The following is a 22,041-nucleotide window of genomic DNA, read 5'->3' as shown; positions in this document are numbered from 1 at the left end:
GACCCGAATAAAGAAGAAATAGTAAAGTAATCTTTGACGAATTAGGAAGAAAAAGGATTCTTATTTTGATACAAGAAGAATCGGCACAAGAAAAAGCCTTTTTCTTGTGCCGAATAGACGATTAAGAAGACCTGCAATCCCTCGAAAGAAATTTAAATTTTATTGTTCTCGCCTTTGCCTTGGATTCTCTTCTTTTGCATGAGATATAAATAAGGAATTCCAGACATCTCGTAAACAAAAAAAAGTCTAAACAAAAAAAGGATTTCCAAAAAAGATCATAGATAATTCTAGCAATTGCCAATAAATCGAGGCTTTTTACCAACTTGATGGTAAGAAATTCCGGGACCTAGAAATTCATTTCGTACAATTGAACCTTTTCAAACTGTTTCTTTTTGAGAACCAAAAAAACTTGTGCCAAAATAACGGATGCGAAGAAGAACAAAAGGCCTTGGACACGTAATGGATCCTGAAGCACGATTTCTGCGTCCCCCTGACCAAAACCTCCCACATTAGGATTGCTTGTTAATGGTTGATCAATCTTGATGGATTCCCCCTCTGAAACAAGAAGTTCTGGTCCGGGAGGTATAATATCAATCACTTGGCGTCCATCTGATGCATCAACTATGGATATTTCATACCCCCCTTTTTCTTTACGTAGTATTTTTCTTACTATACCTGTTGACGTAGCATTATAGACTGTATTGTTACTCTTGCTACCATCAGGATAGATCTGTCCTCTTCCTCGGTTTCCCCCTACATATATAGGATATTTTAAGAAATGAGCATCTTTCTTCGTAGCAGGATCAGGGGAAAGAATGGGAAAGACAATTTCACTATATTTCTTACCGGGAACAGGGCCTATCACAAGAATATTTTTTTTATCGGGACGATAACTCTGAAAAGCAAGATTTCCTATCTTTTCTTTTAACTCAGGGGAAATACGGTCGGGCGGCGCTAATTCAAATCCCTCGGGCAAAATAAGAACAGCACCTACATTCAACCCTCCCTTTTTTCCATTAGCAAGAACTTGTTTCAATTGCATATCATAAGGAATTCGAAGAACTGCTTCAAATACAGTATCGGGAAGCACAGCTTGGGGAACTTCAATATCGACGGGCTTGCTAGCTAAATGGCAATTGGCACATACAATTCGCCCAGTTGCTTCTCGTGGGTTTTCATAACCCTGCTGCGCAAAAATGGGATATGCATTTGAAATAGATGTCCGAGTTATTACGTATATCATGATCGATACAGAAATCGATCGAGTTATCTGTTCCTTTACCCAAGAAAAAGTATTTCTATTTTCCATGTCCAATCACAGATCCCAGAATTTCTACAATAAATTAGATAGGTAGCTAAGCTAATCTAGTTCCCTATACACGAATTTGTTGGCATTCTACTGCAACAGTTGTACTGCAATGATGAATACCTTAAAGCAGGTATAAATAGAAAGAATTTTGGTAAAATGGAAAAGGGCTTTCTTTCTAAAGAAAGATGCTAATTTGATTAATATTAATATCGGGAGATCAAATGAATTTATGCTTCACTAATTGAATGATAAATGACTACAAGCGAAGGAGATAGACGGTTTAAACAAAAAAAGACCCAAAATTTCAAACATGTATCTAGAATTACTGGAAAACTACAAACAAAAATAGTGAAAATAAGCTCATTAGGAGCCCATCCAAAATCGTTATAGACCCAACGAATTACTAGTTCCCAACCACGGGTGGAGTGAAATCCAACAAAAAAATCAGTAACTAAAAGAATAAAAAAAGCTTTTATTGAGTCATTTAAATTATAGAAGAATTCCTGAACCCAAGAATTCAAAATGACAAGTTCCTCTTTACCCAGAAAAAAAGAACCACTTAGAATAGCCAAACAGATTATATTTGTCGAGAAATGCAAAATGATATGGAGATGATCCTCATTATTTATTTTGACCCATTGTATTATTTCCTTGTGTATTCCTGTAGGAGGTTTTTGTACATGTGTCTTTAGTTTCCCTTTTATCATCTCGTCCAAGAGAGAAAGTTCTTCTAATTCTATGAATCTTTCTAGAATCCTTTTCTCTTGAATATCAGTTAAGAGAGTTTCGGATTGCCTGGTATTCCACCAATTCTTAATCCAAAGTTCCAGACATTTGTTAAATGAGGAAGAGACCCCCCAAGGCAAAAGTACGATAAATACAAGATATAGTAAAGAAGGCAATGCTTTCTTTTTTTTCATTTTTGATCTGTAAATGGAGTTGTTAATGAATATGCTTCATTCGCTGACTCTATTCCATTCCCTGACTCTATATGATGATATTTCTATTTCATGATATTTCTATTTCTTTGAAGCAAAAACTCTATAGGTTTGATACCCTGTATCTATTCTTCTTTTTTGTATATTAGTGGAATTTCAGTGCATTGGGTTCTTTCTTAGATCTAGATGGAATGAAATAGTGAAATAGAATAAAAAAAGCCCTTTCGGGTGAAAATGGAAGAGAAGAATAGTATGCAATATATCTAACTTCGACAAAAAAAATTTAAAATAATTTTATCTTATCCTCGTTTGTTCCTTCCTTTAGATAAATACTTAAAAATCCCCTTACAATAACAAATCCAATTTCGAAGGGACTTCCTCCCCATGTTGAGAAAACTTTTCTTCTTCCAATTTATCTTTTCTTCATTCAATTCAGTTCAAAAAAGATACCTCAAAATACTTCAATTGGTACGCGCAAGAAATAGGCCAATTCGGCAGCTTTTTGTTCAATTTCTCGTGGAGTAAAAAACTTATCATCAGTACGAGTCAAGGGAATGATCCCCTGGCCCCGGATTTCCATATAAAGAATACGACGAGGATAAAGACCCTCTTTAACCTGAATTCTAATTGATTGGATATCCCGCATAAGGAATCGAAGGAAGACGCGACGTTTTATTCCAGGGAATCCCCAACGAAAAATGCAAACTATTCCCTCTTTTCTATCGAATCGGTCATAACCACTACCTACATTCCACAAAATAGTACACCACAGGTAGGAGCTAATGAATAGGCCTGCGATTCCGTAGAAAGACATCACGACCCCCTGCGGAAAAAAAAGAATTTCTTGAGATGGAAGTATAGATATAATATTCTTACCAAGATAACTGGAAGTCCCAACCAATAAGAATCCTAGTGAACCTAGAAAAAGAATACAGGCCCAGAAAAAATTACTCCTTTTTCGAGAACCTTTTAGAAGTTCTACCCATATGTGTTCTGATCGCCAATTCATATTAGATATACTAAATCCAGCAGCGGTCGATTGAAATTGAGAGAATAAGCTAAATAATTTTGCCTTTACTTTTTTTGATTCTGAAATCGCCTTCAGCAACTAGTACTCCTGTGAAATAATAGGTTAGATACATTGACTTTCTATTCAAAAAATATTCGTTGATTCAATTAAAATAAATAAAAAAAAACTCGCTATACCAAGCTCTGCATATTCATGCATTTATGCTCGTAGCCTATATCTGCATCCATAGCCGTTTTTCATTTGTGTGTAGAAAGTGTGTGTAGAAAAAGTCACATACCCTACCATATTATATTACTTACACTAAAAAATACTAGACAATCTTTTTTTTTTGCACATAAAGAAATAAAGAAGTCATTGCAATTGCCGGAAATACTAAGCCTACTAAAGGCACGAAAATAGAAGGTAAGTTTAAATCCGTCATGGAATAGGTGTCTCAATTCAAATTTACTATTTCTATCTAGTCGAAAAATATCTTAAGATTCTTATGATATAATTAAGTATATCTATTATAAGGAATATTGACTATTGTATTTTTTTAGTTTGCAAAATATTCTGTAAAAAAAATGATAAGGATAATAAGAAAATTCCAAAAAAGGAGAACTAATTAAAAAGATTTTTTTTATTTTCCCATCCTCATGGCCTTTCTATCTTTCTAATCTAATTTGAAATTGGATTCAAAAGAAAGCGACTAGAATTTACTTCCTGCATACATACTTCTCTAGAAGCGCATACAATAATGCGTGGTAAAGGCAGAAAAATAGTATATTCAATCAAAATCAAAGGGCAAATTATCTTACCTACTATAGATCCCCTACTACCCTCTTAAGATCCCCTACTACCCTCTTAAGATCCCCCCTACTACCCTCTTAGACTTTTAAAGGCGATATACCACCCAAAGAAAGGGTATGAAAATGCCGGGTGGTGTTAGCTTTTCGACGAAGACCCGTCCTGTGCCGCGAAGTCCTGTTAGTAAGACCCCGCGCAATAATGGATTATAGAAGAATAGTATTCAAAATACTGCTCTGGACGCATATAGTAGCATTGCGATTCCTAATCTTTTTTATTTATGAATATGAACAGAAAAAATTCATTGTATCGTTGGGTCGGAGCGGAGGTTTGGTCCAGAAAAATTAGGAACAAAACGTCTACTCTACCACACTGAAGTCTATAGCGCTGTATTTCCACGAAAGTATAATTCTTACCATCAGGATACGCTCCTTTCAACGTCTCTCCGATGGGTCCAGGTTCTATGTCCAATCCCAAATCAAGGATTTCTCGCTCTTGATCGGAGTCATAAACTAAAACTACCTTTTTATCCTTTTTATTAAGGTTATAGAAAACTTCCTTATCTAGTTCTAGCATGTTGACTCACGATTACGCCTGTTAAAAGTTTCAAACGTCCTCTTTTTTGAAATTGAAAGAGAGTCTTATAAAAAGGTCTAACTTCCAAACTATGTCTTTTTTCATTCATTCTCCTTTAGTTTTTTTCTCTATCTAGAAGTGGAATAGAATAACCCGGTTGAAGGGTAATGATCATACGTCTGTAATGCATTGTACGGCCCAGAATAGGTCCTATTCTTCTACCTTTTCCAGGTAGTCGATGGCTATTCACAGCTACCACCTTAATCCAAAGAAGAGTTTGAACCAATGCTTTATTTCTGTCTTAGTGAATCCCGATTCGACATTAAAAGTATATTGATTCTTTCCCAATAAACGAAGACTTTTTTCTGTAAATACTGCGTATTTGATTCCATTATCATATGATACTACTATATTTTATTATTTTCTTTTTATTTCTTTATTGTATTATACCTTAATATATATATATATTCTAGATATATAGAATAGACGAATCTCGATTTGTCAAGTCTCATGATCATATCATGATCTATTTTTATTCGGCTCAATCTTTTTTATAAAAAAAAAGATTGAGCCGAGTTTAATTGCAATCAATTAGAAGAATAAAGAAGAATTACTGCATTTCATAACTTATTTTTTTCTCTTTTTATTTCGTTTATTTTTTTTTAGACCTTCTTATCGATAGTATCTACCGGCTCGAACTCGAATTTGATCGCCTTCCATACTTCACAAGCTGCGGCTAGTTCAGGACTCCATTTGCAAGCTGCTCGGATAATTTCATTACCTTCGCGAGCAAGATCACGCCCTTCGTTACGAGCTTGTACACAAGCTTCTAAAGCCACTCGATTAGCTGCTGCACCAGGTGCATTCCCCCAAGGATGTCCTAAAGTTCCTCCACCAAATTGTAATACAGAATCGTCCCCAAAGATTTCGGTCAGAGCTGGCATATGCCAAACATGAATACCACCTGAAGCTACCGGTATAACACCTGGCATGGATACCCAGTCCTGAGTGAAAAAGATACCGCGAGCACGATCTTTTTCAATAAAATCATCGCGCAATAAATCAACAAAACCTAAAGTCATTTCGCGTTCCCCTTCTAACTTACCTACTACTGTACCGGAGTGGATATGATCTCCCCCAGACATACGCAATGCTTTAGCTAATACACGGAAATGCATACCATGATTTTTCTGTCTATCAATAACTGCATGCATTGCACGGTGAATGTGAAGAAGTAAGCCATTGTCGCGGCAATAGTGAGCCAAAGTAGTATTTGCGGTGAATCCCCCGGTTAAGTAGTCATGCATTACAATAGGAACCCCTAATTCTCTCGCAAATACAGCTCTCTTAATCATTTCTTCACATGTACCCGCAGTCGCATTCAAGTAATGCCCCTTGATTTCACCGGTTTCGGCCTGTGATTTATAAATAGCTTCGGCACAAAAGACAAAACGGTCTCTCCAGCGCATAAATGGTTGTGAGTTTACGTTTTCATCATCTTTGGTAAAATCAAGTCCACCACGTAGACACTCATAACACGCTCTACCATAATTTTTTGCGGATAATCCCAATTTTGGTTTAATAGTACATCCCAATAAAGGACGGCCATACTTGTTCAACTTATCTCTTTCAACTTGGATACCATGAGGCGGGCCTTGGAAAGTTTTTGAATAAGTAGGGGGAATTCGTAGATCCTCCAAACGTAGAGCACGTAGGGCTTTGAACCCAAATACGTTACCCACAATGGAAGTAAACATGTTAGTAACGGAACCCTCCTCAAATAGGTCTAATGGATAAGCTACATAACAGATCCATTGGCTGTCTTCCCCAGCAACAGGCTCGATGTGATAGCATCGTCCTTTGTAACGATCAAGACTGGTAAGTCCATCAGTCCAAACAGTTGTCCATGTACCAGTAGAAGATTCGGCAGCTACTGCAGCCCCTGCTTCTTCGGGCGGAACCCCAGGCTGAGGACTTACTCGGAATGCTGCCAAGATATCAGTATCCTTAGTTTCATACTCTGGGGTGTAGTAAGTCAATTTATAATCTTTAACACCAGCTTGAAATCCAACACCTGCTTTAGTTTCTGTTTGTGGTGACATAAGTCCCTCCCTACAACTCTTGAATTAAGAATTCTCACAATAACAGGGTCTACTCGATGTTAATTAGGCGTAAATGAAACTTTAGCAAAAATCTCGTAAAACAAAAAGGATATTCAATTAATATAATATCAACTCATTAAAGAAAATTGAGGGCATGCTTAGGTTAATGAATATGTTTCATTCATATATAATGCGTACACCCTGTGTATGTTCTATCCTATAGGAATTCCACTATAGGAATTCGATAGGAATTGAGTTGTTGTTATGGTAAGTTAACACGGTTCGTTATTAAACCATGGATTTGATTTACCAAATCCATCATTATTGTATACTCTTTGATAGGTATAGCGCAACCCAAATTAATCCCTAATCCTTATTTTACAAGTTCTTAATAGGTCTCTTTTCTTATTTGGAATGCAAATACCTAACTAAATACTAATAAAATTCTTTGTTGACAGCAATCTATGCTTCACAGTAGTATATATTTTGTATATCGAAGTCCTAGATAGGAAAGTAGAGTAGGCACAGATCCTCCACAAAAGGCAAAATGTATATGAAAAAAAGATTGATTGAACTTTCCAACGGACTCATTCCATGAGTAAACGATTGAATGGGATTCGCTTGGGCAACGAAATCAAGTCCTGGTCCCCTTTTCTCTCTTATTGAATTAACTAATTCATTTCCTTTTTACTTTTGGATTTTTTTTGATTTGATTTGGCATTATTCAACAATAAAAAAAGAAAAATTTCGACAAATTCCTTTTTTTTAATTATGTGATAATTATGAGAACCAATCCTACTACTTCTCGTCCCGGGGTTTCCACAAGTGAAGAAAAAAGTACAGGTCGTATCGATCAAATTATTGGACCCGTGCTGGATGTCACTTTTCCCCCGGGCAAGTTACCTTATATTTATAACGCTTTAGTAGTCCAGAGTAGAGACACTGCCGATAAGCAAATTAATGTGACTTGTGAGGTACAACAATTATTAGGAAATAATCGAGTTAGAGCTGTAGCTATGAGTGCTACGGACGGGTTGATGAGAGGAATGGAAGTGATTGACACGGGAGCTCCTCTCAGTGTTCCGGTCGGTGGAGCTACTCTCGGACGAATTTTCAACGTTCTTGGGGAGCCTGTTGACAATTTGGGTCCTGTAGATAGTAGTGCAACGTTCCCTATTCATAGATCTGCGCCTGCCTTTATCGAGTTAGATACGAAATTATCCATCTTTGAAACAGGTATTAAGGTCGTCGATCTTTTAGCTCCTTATCGACGTGGAGGAAAAATAGGACTATTTGGGGGGGCTGGAGTAGGTAAAACAGTACTGATCATGGAATTAATCAATAACATTGCTAAAGCTCATGGGGGCGTATCCGTATTCGGTGGAGTAGGGGAACGGACTCGTGAAGGAAATGATCTTTATATGGAAATGAAGGAATCCGGAGTAATTAATGAAAAAAATATTGAAGAATCAAAGGTAGCTCTAGTCTATGGCCAAATGAATGAACCACCGGGAGCTCGTATGAGAGTTGGTTTAACTGCCCTAACTATGGCAGAATATTTCCGAGATGTTAATAAGCAAGACGTGCTTTTATTTATCGATAATATCTTTCGTTTTGTTCAAGCAGGATCAGAGGTATCCGCTTTATTAGGGAGAATGCCCTCCGCAGTGGGTTATCAACCTACTCTTAGTACAGAAATGGGTTCTTTGCAAGAAAGAATTGCTTCTACTAAAAAGGGATCTATAACTTCGATTCAAGCAGTTTATGTACCTGCGGACGATTTGACCGACCCTGCCCCTGCCACAACATTTGCACATTTGGATGCTACTACCGTACTTTCCAGAGGATTAGCTTCCAAGGGTATTTATCCAGCAGTAGATCCTTTAGATTCAACATCAACTATGTTACAGCCTCGGATCGTTGGCAACGAACATTATGAAACTGCGCAAAGAGTTAAGGAAACTTTACAACGTTACAAAGAACTTCAGGACATTATCGCAATTCTTGGCTTGGATGAATTATCGGAAGAGGATCGTTTAACTGTAGCAAGAGCAAGAAAAATTGAGCGTTTCTTATCACAACCGTTCTTTGTGGCAGAAGTTTTTACTGGTTCTCCAGGAAAGTATGTTGCTCTTGCGGAAACTATTAGGGGATTTCAACTAATCCTTTCCGGAGAATTAGACGGCCTACCTGAACAGGCTTTTTATTTGGTGGGTAACATCGATGAAGCTAGCACGAAAGCTATAACCTTAGAAGAGGAGAACAAATCGCAGAAATGAAATTAAATCTTTATGTACTGACTCCTAAGCGAATTATTTGGGATTGTGAAGTGAAAGAAATCATTTTATCCACGAATAGTGGCCAAATTGGCGTATTACCAAACCACGCCCCTATTAACACAGCAGTAGATATGGGTCCTTTGAGAATACGCCTCCTCAACGACCAATGGTTAACGGCGGTTCTGTGGAGCGGTTTTGCGAGAATAGTTAATAATGAGATCATCATTTTAGGAAATGATGCGGAACTGGGTAGTGATATTGATCCGGAAGAAGCTCAAAAGGCACTTGAAATAGCCGAAGCTAACTTGAGTAAAGCTGAGGGTACGAAAGATTTGGTTGAAGCGAAGCTCGCTCTCAGACGAGCTAGGATACGAATCGAGGCTGTCAATTGGATTCCCCCATCCAATTGAAGACAATCCAGTGGTTTATAGTTGATACAAAGAAAAAGGGAAGAGGGGTAGAAAAAGTTATTAGATAGCGAAGCGAAGTAAGTCCAATGCTATCTAGTAATTTTTCTACCTACTTACCTACTATTGGATTTGAACCAATGACTCCCGCCGTATGAAAGCAATACTCTAACCACTGAGTTAAGTAGGCAATTTATCACCACAAAGGAAGACCCATTACTTCGATCGATTATATATTGAATCCCTTTTCTAAGCAATACCGCTCTGTTATTGGTCTGTTATATACTAAATACTAAACTAAATACTAAACAGATACAGATCAAAGGGATATCCTCTGGCATTAGAAAATATTCATCTTGACAAGAAATTCTCTATATGTTAAGATATCTCTGATAAGGGCTATAGCTCAGTTCGGTAGAGCAACTCGTTTACACGTGCGCCAATGCTTTTCAAAGGAGCTTATTATGCAATGAACATAATCGATCTTATTGCAAAATCAATGTCTTACTTCATAGATTCGAGAGAATAGGAGAACAGTAGCCTGACAAACAGTCGGTTCAGTCCGATTCAGGTGCCAATTCAGGTGCCTAATCAAATAGAACCCTTATGGATTTGCTAGTTGATAAGGTAAATATCCAGCCCACTAAATGCTAGGCGTAATGAGGATAAGGGCCTCCAAAAAACTTCTTTTCGTTCTATGAACTTTAAGGTGTATGAAGTCTCATAGTTAACTCTTGCAGTGGAACGATAGAGACTCCATTTCACTTAGGTTGATTTAATTTAGACCAGAGGCAGACCTAAGTCAAGGTAATCCTCCTTTGAAACACTTTGGTATTGCTCCTAGATAGATCATAATACAAAAAATCAATCAGAGCACAGGGAGCCATCTCATTATCTTTCCGTAAAGAAAAACTATGGTGGACTAACTGATCTTTAAATCAGTTTATGAAAGAGCCCAATGCAAAAAAATGCATGTTGGGTCTTTGAAACAGTTCAAATCATTTCGATAATAATCCGTTTGATCTGTTTTACCGAGAAGGTCTACGGTTCGAATCCGTATAGCCCTAATATGCCCTTTTTTCTATTTTAGGATCTCTATCCTATGTTTTCTTTAGTTTAGTATAGTTTTCATTTTCGCATTAGTATTTGTTTATAGACTGGATAGGCGCCTGCGACATAGAATAGAGATAAAAGCATTACCAAAGGCTCATTCATCGAAAATCAAAATCATACAGACAGGAAAAGAAAAACGAAAAATAGAAAAAATAAAGTAAAGAGTAAATAAGAAAACAGAATATTCTGTCTCATAGTTCTGAAATAGAGTTCTTTATTTTTATTTTTATAGTATTACTTCTCATTATACTGCATAGATTAGTCCTACTATCTTAATTAGGTTCTAATTATTCTAATTAGTAGTATTCTCATTTTTATTTAATAGTCTCTTATTATTATTAAATAGTAAATAAAGGATAGAGCTATTCTTTTTTTATAGAGATTCTAGAGAAAGCGAGACAAAGTGAAACGATAAAGTTTTCTTTATATAAGAATTAGATCTACATACACCATATCTAAATAGAATGGAAATCCAAAAGAAAGGGAGTTGGGATTCCATTGGATGAATCTTTAAAGAAGATGCAGCACAGAGGAAACAAAGGCTAAACTAAGCGCTTTTGTTTGAACAAAAAAGATTCTTGTTTCACCGAGGAAAAGAGAGAAGTTCTGGATAAATTGACAATGCTGAATTGAATTGACTAATTTAAGTTCCGCCTATTCCACATTAATGGGAGTACATTATGTTTCTGCTTCACGAATATGATATTTTTTGGACATTTCTAATAATAGCAAGCCTTATTCCTATTTTGGCATTTTCGATTTCAGGGCTTTTAGCCCCGGTTAGTGAAGGACCAGAGAAGCTTTCTAGTTATGAATCGGGTATAGAACCCATGGGAGGGGCTTGGGTACAATTCCGAATACGCTATTATATGTTTGCGCTCGTTTTTGTTGTTTTTGATGTGGAAACCGTCTTTCTATACCCTTGGGCAATGAGTTTCGACGTATTGGGTGTATCCGTTTTTATCGAAGCTTTGATTTTCGTGCTTATCTTAGTTGTCGGTTTAGTTTATGCATGGCGAAAAGGAGCCTTGGAATGGTCTTAACTGAATATTTAGACAAAAAAAAAGAAGGAAAAGATTCTATTGAGACAGTTATGAATTTGATTGAGTTTCCCTTACTTGACCAAACAAGTTCCAATTCTGTTATTTCAACTACACTAAATGATCTTTCGAATTGGTCAAGACTCTCCAGTTTATGGCCCCTTCTATACGGTACCAGTTGTTGTTTCATTGAATTTGCTTCATTAATAGGTTCACGATTCGATTTTGATCGTTATGGATTGGTACCAAGATCAAGTCCTAGGCAAGCAGACCTAATTTTAACAGCCGGTACGGTAACAATGAAAATGGCTCCGTCTTTAGTGAGATTATACGAGCAAATGCCTGAACCAAAATACGTCATTGCTATGGGAGCCTGTACTATTACAGGGGGAATGTTCAGTACGGATTCCTATAGTACTGTTCGGGGAGTTGATAAGTTAATTCCTGTGGATGTCTACTTGCCGGGCTGCCCTCCTAAACCGGAGGCAGTTATAGATGCCCTAACAAAACTTCGTAAGAAGATATCGCGAGAAATAGTTGAGGATCGAACTCTATCTCAAAATAAAAAAAGATGTTTTACTACCAGTCACAAGCTTTATGTTAGGCGCAGTACTCATACAGGAACTTATGAGCAAGAATTGCTCTATCAATCACCATCGACATTAGATATATCTTCTGAAACTTTTTTAAAATCCAAAAGTCCAGTACCTTCCTACAAATTAGTGAATTAGGAGGGGGGGGCTCTTTTGTGTAGAAAAAGAAAAAGCAGAGCAATCTTTCAAACTTGCATCCGAAATGGGAAATATTTATACAAAGAGGGAGAGATGAAGACAATGCAGCAGGGTTGGTTATCTAATTGGCTAGTCAAACATGAGGTGGTTCATAGATCTTTGGGCTTTGATCACCGAGGAATAGAGACTTTACAAATAAAAGCAGGGGATTGGGATTCCATTGCTGTCATTTTATATGTATATGGTTATAATTATTTACGCTCCCAATGTGCTTATGATGTAGCACCCGGTGGATCTTTAGCTAGCGTGTATCATCTTACAAGAATACAATACGGTATAGATAATCCAGAAGAAGTCTGCATAAAAGTCTTTGCCCAAAAGGATAATCCTAGAATTCCGTCTGTCTTCTGGATTTGGAGAAGTGCCGATTTTCAAGAACGCGAATCTTATGATATGGTGGGAATCTCTTATGATAATCATCCGCGCCTTAAACGTATCCTAATGCCTGAAAGTTGGATAGGCTGGCCCTTACGTAAGGACTATATAACCCCCAATTTTTATGAAATACAAGATGCTCATTGAATGATAAGAAATTCGTGCTCACTTATACAACACAACTCCAGATTTTATTCAAGTCAAGGAATATTTTTAGGTTCTTTTCCTAGATGAAACGGAATACCTATTTATAATTAATTCCTATTATACAAAAGCATTCCAGATAGACTGAGCCAAAAAAGGGTTTCATTTGGATTCCCCTATTTTGAAAATCACATATTAATTTCCTTCATATGAACAGAAAAATAGGATGACTCAAAGAAGTTCTCTACCAGGAACTTTGTATCGCGCACATGACTTAGCACAACTAGGAAAATAAGATAAGATAAAGATAAGCAAGACTAAAAAAATATTCGTCGGAATAGTGGAATACAAAATAAAGAAACGCAAAAAAATAAAGGGGAACCTAATCTCACCCCCTTCCTTATCATAAAGAAAGGGTATATTTTAAAACTTCTCTAAAAAGAAGTGCCTCTATATTTATATTATAGATTTATCCACTTAGATGAATAAATCATACTCTATCTATATTATATATTATTAATAAATATGTATCACAATCCATCTCGAGGTATTTGGATCAATACCTATTCGGTGGATCTTTTTTTTTCTCTGCCAGGAACCAGATTTGAACTGGTGACACGAGGATTTTCAGTCCTCTGCTCTACCAACTGAGCTATCCTGACCTTTTCTTGTGCATCATCCTAGTAGAGTATTTGTATCTATGTCAATTAAAAGGACTAAAAAATCAATTAAAGTATTTCAAATTCAAAATTTGAAAGGGGGGGGGTAGCCCTATGCATTGTGCATGGTTTACTTAAATAATACTTAAAAATAGAGTGAATAACCAAGATTTCTTGCCGATACTCTAATAAAAAAGAAATCTATTCAATGAATAGGATAAGATCCATTGAGTTCTCTTCGCATTCCTTTCCTTTGTGAAAGAGTAGAATGAGAAAGCTAATGAATCTTAAACCCATTGATAAAAAGAAAAAAAAAGAGGATTTGGGGATAGAGGGACTTGAACCCTCACAACTTAAAAAGTCGACGGATTTTCCTTTTACTAGAAATTTCATTGTTGTCAGTATTGACATGTAGAATGGGACTCTCTCTTTGTCCTCGTCCGATTAATCCACTTTCTTTTTAAAAGTTCTCAAAACTTTGAATTTGAATTGAAGAATTTGATTATTCAATATTCGAATGGAGTGGATTCACAATAATTCAAAATAAAATTATGATATGAGTTTTTTATTTCATAATCATTTCGAATTTTATTTTGAAATTTTAAAAAAGATAAAGAACCTATATTATAATATGAGTTCTGTGATTAATCGTTTGCTATGTCAGTATCTATACGTGTTTATTAAATGTATAAAGTATAAAACCCCTCTTTCTCTAATTTAGAATTAGAAGGAATTCCACTAACAACACAACGTAATTAACTCGATTCGTTAGAACAGCTTCCATTGAGTCTCTGCACCTATCCTTTTCCTTTGTATTCTAGTTCGAGAATCCCTTCTCAAAACACGGATTTGGCTCAGGATTGCCCTTTTTTAATTCCAGGGTTTCTCTGAATTTGGAAGTTACCACTTAGCAGGTTTCCATACCAAGGCTCAATACAATCAAGTCCGTAGCGTCTACCGATTTCGCCATATCCCCACTTCCCTCTTCTTTGAGACCAGGATTCCTTGTGTAATTTCATCCATCTCTTAGTTTTTTTTTTGAATCATTGAGTTCATCACTCAACGTAGTCTAGCAGTTCAGTTCGACTCTATTTGAGAGACCCCGCTTGCTTATTGCAATTCTGAATTACATTGATTCTATCCTTGATGTATTTGCAATTCAATCCGAATCAATATATCCAAAACTTTTTATCTCCCCCACCTCCCGTCTTACTTTTTTATAGTATTCGAAATTATACTATAACGCTGGATATTTATTCTTTTTTTCTAATCAGAATTATCAATTTTATTTACTCTGACTTTATGTTCCCCTTAGTGAAATATTAATCCTCAAATTATTAACAAATAATAAAGTCTATAATGATCGAATGAAAATACCCATAAAGTCTATAATTTTCTTTTTAAATATCCTATAGTTAAGCATATCAAGCTAACTTTATCTTTAAGAAGTTTTAGTATTTTTTTATTTAGTATTTTTTTATAAGTAGAACTTCAAATTTAGAACTAGTTAATAGCTAAGAGTAATAACTAATATCTGAGATTTTACGGATTTCCTATACTATACCTATTTCTATTTGTTACACTATTTCCGTTATGTAAGCCCACTTAGCTCAGAGGTTAGAGCATCGCATTTGTAATGCGAGGGTCATCGGTTCAAATCCGATAGTCGGCTTTTTTTTTCTCTATCGATGTTCTACGAACAAGAATCTCTTTTTTTCCGAATTAAATGGAGAATCCAGGATCTTTTATGTTTTTTACCTTACTATTTTGCTAGATACAAAACAATAAAATAAATAATATATATACAAAAAATACAAAAAATACAGATTTTGATGAAATTCCATTTTTTGTGGTACTTTAGTTGATTTTACTCTGTTTATCCTGTAGTTTAATTCAGTTTTAATTTCGATGTATTCTGTAATGTAAATACAATGAAATTAATTGTGTAAAATGAAATTTCAATAAAAAAAAGGAGTCTTCATGTCCCGTTATCGAGGACCTCGTTTAAAAAAAATACGCCGTTTGGGAGCTTTACCAGGACTCACTAGAAAAACACCTAAATCCGGAAGTAATCTTAAAAAAAAATTCAATTCTGGGAAAAAGGAGCAATATCGTATTCGTCTTCAAGAAAAACAGAAATTGCGTTTTCATTATGGTCTGACAGAACGACAATTACTTAGATATGTACATATCGCTGGAAAAGCAAAAAGGTCAACAGGCCAGGTTTTACTACAATTACTTGAAATGCGTTTGGATAATATCCTTTTTCGATTGGGTATGGCTTCAACCATTCCTGGGGCCCGCCAATTAGTCAACCATAGACATATTTTAGTTAATGGCCGTATAGTCAATATACCAAGTTTTCGTTGCAAACCCCGAGATATTATTACTACGAAAGATAACCAAAGATCAAAAGGTCTGGTTCAAAATTATATTGCTTCATCGGACCCGGGGAAATTGCCAAGCCATTTGACGATTGACACATTGGAATATAAAGGACTAGTAAATAAAATCCTAGATAGGAAGTGGGTCGGTCTCAAAATAAATGAGTTGTTAGTTGTAGAATATTACTCTCGTCAGACTTGAACTTAATGAAAAAAGGAAAGGTTCATAGAATTTTCTTCCCCTTCCCCTTTCCCCGAACTAAATAGCCCTAAGACCATTACCATTAATTCGTATTTTCCCATCAACTAGCTAAAATTGATTAACCCTAGGATTAGGATCCTTTTTGCTTTTTTCCTCTATGTTTACATACCACAGTAATTTGCTATAGAGAATTTTTAATTTCTATTAAATAAAAATAAGATAATATAAGATATTATTACTGGAATAAATTGCTATTTGATTTGATACATTGTGATCCTTAACGTTGATGAATTAAGAAAAACGGAAAGAGAGGGATTCGAACCCTCGGTAAACAAAAGTCTACATAGCAGTTCCAATGCTACGCCTTGAACCGCTCGGCCATCTTTCCTACATAACTTATTATGGAAAATAAACTGAGTGAATAGCGAGTTTTCTTATTCCTGCAGTACAGGTACAACCGCAACCGCTCGGGGGTTCCCTAGTTCTATTGGAAAAATTCCTTTTGATCTAGGTGGAAGGATACAGGATTTTTTACTAGAAATTGCGCTCGCTATAAAATAAAAGTTTTAATTTAGGTTTTCCCGCAACTAAAGAAAAAGAGAATGCAAGAATTCTTCTTATTGCATAATAAAATAAAGAAACCTTAGAATTCCGTTTGCATAAGATACGCTACACCATTGAAATCAAAAATAGAGTATGAGACAATTAATAACTTTGAAAACACGAAATAGTTGATGACATAAGTTGTTGTTCAGAAATAGGAAAGTGGAATGAAATCCAGTCTTAGTCAAATATTGCATATCTCTTCGTGTCCAAGCAGAAGGAAAAGGATACAATTTGAGCTGAGCGGAAAATCCATATCTCTCTTATCCATTTAAAACATATGGATTTAGAGCATATGGATCAATCTATTTATAATTATAAGAATCGAATGTGTTTGTTTTTATGTTATTTTGTGAAGGAATGAAAACAATTCTATATAGAATGGCTTGGGAATTATGCCTAGATCCCGTGTAAATGGAAATTTCATTGATAAGACCTTCTCAATTATAGCCAATATTTTATTGCGAATAATTCCGACAACCTCAGGAGAAAAAAAGGCATTTACTTATTATAGAGATGGTGCGATTTGACTCTTTTTTTTTTTGCTTTTTTTTAGACCTACCTATACCTCAGTCTTAGGAAAAAGAAAAGGGGTTGGCATAGAGAGAACCAAATTTGTAAAGCAAGCAAACCCACGCTTCGGGAAGGTGAGGCGAACTAACAATTCCTTCCGTCGTGTATCCTCGATTGATGCGGCTTCAGATACTTCAATTGTAGATTTGAGTATTGAGCGAAAGGTTACACCTACAGGATATGGTATGGTATGGATTACAGGCCACTCTATTAGTATCCGTAGGCAGCATAGGGGAGAAAAGCACTACACCTAGAAATAGGAATCAACAAGAGAAAAACTTTGGTAGAAATTACCCCTTTCCTGATCGGTATCAGGGCTGGGAAGAATGGTTGGGATAACAAACAACCATCAGGTTTGTACTTTGGATACCCCTATAACCATCAAAGATCGTTGAAGTAGCTAATTCCTCTAAATAGGAGGCGTTGAGAACAAAGAAATTATTGGAGCTATCGTTTTCCTCTAGCATTAATAGAATTCATTGGTGTTAAGAAAAACCTCTTGTGGGAAGGTTGGCTAGAGATTTCTTGGAAAAATACCAGCCCCTTTCGGTTCATAATGAGACGGGACTAATTCTATTTTGATTCTATAGATTAAGATTATTTCGCTTAGTACTATTATGTACAGAAGGGAGGAGCCGTATGAGATGAAAACCTCATGTACGGTTTTGGAACGGAGATTTTTTGAATAGAATGAACGACCGTAACGGATGTTGGCTCAATCCGAAGGAAATTATGCGGAAGCTTTGCAAAATTATTATGAAGCTACGCGACTAGAAATCGATCCCTATGATCGAAGTTATATACTCTATAACATAGGCCTTATACACACAAGCAATGGAGAGCATACAAAGGCTTTGGAATATTATTTCCGGGCACTAGAACGAAACCCCTTCTTACCGCAAGCTTTTAATAATATGGCCGTGATCTGTCATTACGTGCGACTATCTCCACTATAGAAAGACAAAAAAAGAGAGGATCAAATTTTCTAGTAAATACTGGAAAAAAGGGCTTTCTACATAGGGATCGTAAAAACAACGATTTTTCCCTATCAGCTGTAGGAAGGAAGGACACTTCACGAGAATCAAAAAACGAAGAAAGTATGGCCTATACTACTACTCTATGGATAAAGTTTCTCAAATTGATAGAGAAAGCACCGTAAAGATCAATTAGTGAGCGACTGGGTCGATACAACTAAAAAAAACTGCTTACTTATCCCATGATATGGGGCAAAATTTAGGAATCCGCTTATGTAATAGAGCCGATCCACTAAGGGATTAAGCAGCGGTGTAGTATCAGATCCCAAAGATAGTAAGTTCTTTTTTCTTTCTTATGGAAAAAAGTCTTTTTCAAGGATTCTATAGAGATTTCATATATGAAACCGGGATAGTTACCTTTCAGAAAATTTGAACGAAGGCTCTATATCTATCTATGCTTCATTCTTCTGAAGGTGGGAAAAAAGATCAAACTAATTATTGAGAAAAATTAGGGTTTGAAACTTAGGTAATTAATTTCTTCTGCTTAACACAAGAACAAATTGGATCGATTTTTGATAAATCGAATTCAGTTAAGATAGGGGAAATTAAGATAGCAATTTCTGAGCCGTATGAGGTAGGAAACTCTCAAGTACGGTTCTAAGGGAAGGAACTGCCTATTCCGACCGAGGAGAACAGGCCATTCTAGAGGGTGATTCGGAAATTGCGGAAGCTTGGTTTGATCAAGCTGCTGAATATTGGAAACAAGCTATAGCGCTTACTCCGGGAAATTATATTGAAGCACAAAACTGGTTGAAGATTACGAAGCGCTTTGAATTTGAATAAGACCATGCTCCTTTTTTTTCCTAAAATGGATGGTTTGGTTGTTGATCCATTAATCAAATAAATTAGGTCGTAAGATCGAATCAAGAATTTCATTATATCCATTTCTTATACCTTCTATTTTATAAGATATTTCATAAGAATAAACCATAGGGATAGGGTCTAGAATAGAAGTAATAAAGTGAATAAAAAAAAGGGGGCCAATCTAAATATTGCTAATATATTAGAACCATCTTATTAATAATTCTAATGAGTTATCTTGGAATTTAGAATCAAATAAAAAATAAAAAACCCTATATTATGCTCAAGGAAAGTAGATATAGATAGGAGCTTATGCCCTAAAAAAAAATACACTAGTTTCTTAAATTTAAAATAAAAAAGATTTTTTCTTACGCCGAGAAATATTTGTTTTTTCAAGATAAACAATGTCCGTTAGGCACCTAACCTTTATGTCATAATAGATCCGAACACTTGCCTCGGATTGACTTTAATATATAATTGCTCCAGTGAATAACTAAAAAAAAAGAAGGGTGGTAGTATAGTAAAGAAAAGAACTAATCACAATATCTATCTTTCAAAATCTATCTTTCAAAATCTATCTTTCAAAGATTCACTAAAAAAAAAGACAGTTGGCGGGTCTCTTTGTATGTCTTGTCCGGAAAGAGGAGGAGTTAATGATTATTCGTTCGCCGGAACCAGAAGTAAAAATTGTTGTGGATAGGGATCCTGTAAAAACATCTTTTGAGGAATGGGCGAGACCCGGCCATTTCTCAAGAACACTAGCTAAGGGCCCTGATACTACCACTTGGATCTGGAACCTACATGCTGATGCTCACGATTTCGATAGTCATACTGGTGATTTGGAGGAGATTTCTAGAAAAGTTTTTAGTGCTCATTTCGGGCAACTTTCCATTATCTTTCTTTGGTTGAGTGGCATGTACTTTCATGGTGCCCGTTTTTCCAATTATGAAGCATGGCTAAGTGATCCTACTCACATTGGACCCAGTGCTCAGGTAGTTTGGCCTATAGTAGGGCAAGAAATATTGAATGGTGATGTAGGTGGGGGTTTCCGAGGAATCCAAATAACCTCTGGTTTTTTTCAGCTTTGGCGAGCATCTGGAATAACTAGTGAATTACAACTCTATTGTACTGCAATTGGTGCATTGGTTTTTGCAGCGTTAATGCTTTTTGCTGGTTGGTTCCATTATCACAAAGCCGCTCCCAAATTGGCCTGGTTCCAAGATGTAGAATCCATGTTGAATCACCACTTAGCGGGATTATTAGGACTTGGGTCTCTTTCTTGGGCGGGACACCAAATTCATGTATCTTTACCAATTAACCAATTTCTTGACGCTGGGGTGGATCCTAAAGAGATACCACTTCCTCATGAATTTATCTTGAATCGGGACCTTTTGGCTCAACTTTATCCTAGTTTTGCCGAAGGAGCAACCCCTTTTTTCACTTTAAATTGGTCCAAATACGCAGAATTTCTGACTTTTCGTGGAGGACTAGATCCAGTAACCGGTGGTCTCTGGCTGACCGATATTGCACACCATCATTTAGCTATTGCTATTCTTTTCCTAATCGCAGGTCATATGTATAGGACCAACTGGGGTATTGGCCATGGACTTAAAGATATTTTGGAGGCTCACAAGGGCCCATTTACAGGACAAGGCCATAAGGGTCTTTATGAAATCTTAACAACGTCATGGCATGCTCAATTATCTCTTAACCTAGCTATGCTAGGCTCTACAACCATTGTTGTAGCTCATCATATGTATTCTATGCCTCCCTATCCATACCTAGCTACTGACTATGGTACACAACTTTCCTTGTTCACACACCACATGTGGATTGGCGGATTTCTAATAGTCGGTGCTGCTGCACATGCAGCAATTTTTATGGTAAGAGACTATGATCCAACTACTCGATACAACGATCTATTAGATCGCGTCCTTAGACACCGCGATGCAATCATATCCCACCTTAACTGGGTATGTATATTTCTAGGTTTTCACAGTTTTGGCTTGTACATTCATAATGATACCATGAGTGCTTTAGGCCGTCCACAAGATATGTTTTCGGATACCGCCATACAATTACAACCTATCTTTGCTCAATGGGTACAAAATATCCATGCTACTGCGCCTGGCGTAACAGCTCCTGGTGCAACAACAAGTACTAGCTTAACGTGGGGAGGCGGCGAGTTAGTAGCAGTAGGTGGCAAAGTGGCTTTGTTACCGATTCCATTAGGAACCGCAGATTTTTTAGTCCATCACATTCATGCATTTACCATACATGTGACTGTATTAATACTTTTGAAAGGTGTTTTATTTGCTCGGAGTTCCCGTTTGATACCCGATAAAGCAAATCTAGGTTTTCGCTTTCCTTGCGATGGGCCTGGCCGAGGGGGAACATGTCAAGTATCTGCTTGGGATCATGTTTTCTTAGGTTTATTCTGGATGTACAATGCAATTTCGGTAGTCATTTTCCATTTCAGTTGGAAAATGCAGTCGGATGTTTGGGGTACCATAAGTGATCAAGGGGTGGTAACTCATATTACAGGGGGAAACTTTGCACAGAGTTCCATTACGATTAATGGGTGGCTTCGAGATTTCTTGTGGGCACAGGCATCGCAAGTCATTCAGTCTTATGGTTCTTCATTATCTGCATATGGTCTTTTTTTCTTAGGTGCTCATTTTGTCTGGGCCTTCAGTTTAATGTTTTTATTCAGCGGCCGTGGTTATTGGCAAGAACTCATTGAATCTATCGTTTGGGCTCATAACAAATTAAAAGTTGCTCCTGCTACTCAGCCTAGAGCCTTGAGCATTATACAAGGACGTGCTGTAGGAGTAACCCATTACCTTCTGGGTGGAATTGCCACGACATGGGCATTCTTCTTAGCGAGAATTATTG

The 22,041-nt window shown here is 36.5% G+C and overlaps 1 protein-coding gene and 3 non-coding genes across 4 annotated transcripts; 2 read left to right on the top strand and 2 right to left on the bottom strand.

Annotated features, from left to right (window-relative positions):
• The first annotated feature begins 7,142 nt into the window (after nucleotides 1–7,142).
• Nucleotides 7,143–16,727, top strand: LOC123418300 (ATP synthase subunit beta, chloroplastic). Its single transcript, XM_045106987.1, has one exon. The coding sequence runs from the start codon at nucleotides 7,524–7,526 to the stop codon at nucleotides 9,018–9,020; it is 1,497 nt and encodes a 498-aa protein (XP_044962922.1). The 5' UTR covers nucleotides 7,143–7,523; the 3' UTR covers nucleotides 9,021–16,727.
• Nucleotides 13,480–13,552, bottom strand: TRNAF-GAA. The gene has a single exon. It is a non-coding gene; the product is annotated as a tRNA-Phe (tRNA).
• Nucleotides 15,149–15,221, top strand: TRNAT-UGU. The gene has a single exon. It is a non-coding gene; the product is annotated as a tRNA-Thr (tRNA).
• Nucleotides 16,437–16,523, bottom strand: TRNAS-GGA. Its single transcript has one exon. It is a non-coding gene; the product is annotated as a tRNA-Ser (tRNA).
• Nucleotides 16,728–22,041: the final 5,314 nt, after the last annotated feature.

The sequence above is a fragment of the Hordeum vulgare genome, unplaced genomic scaffold, assembly GCF_904849725.1.
Source record: "Hordeum vulgare subsp. vulgare unplaced genomic scaffold, MorexV3_pseudomolecules_assembly, whole genome shotgun sequence".
In the NCBI taxonomy this organism is placed as follows: domain Eukaryota; kingdom Viridiplantae; phylum Streptophyta; class Magnoliopsida; order Poales; family Poaceae; genus Hordeum; species Hordeum vulgare.
Note: the sequence above shows the minus strand (reverse complement) of the source record. Positions and strands in the feature narration are given on the sequence as shown.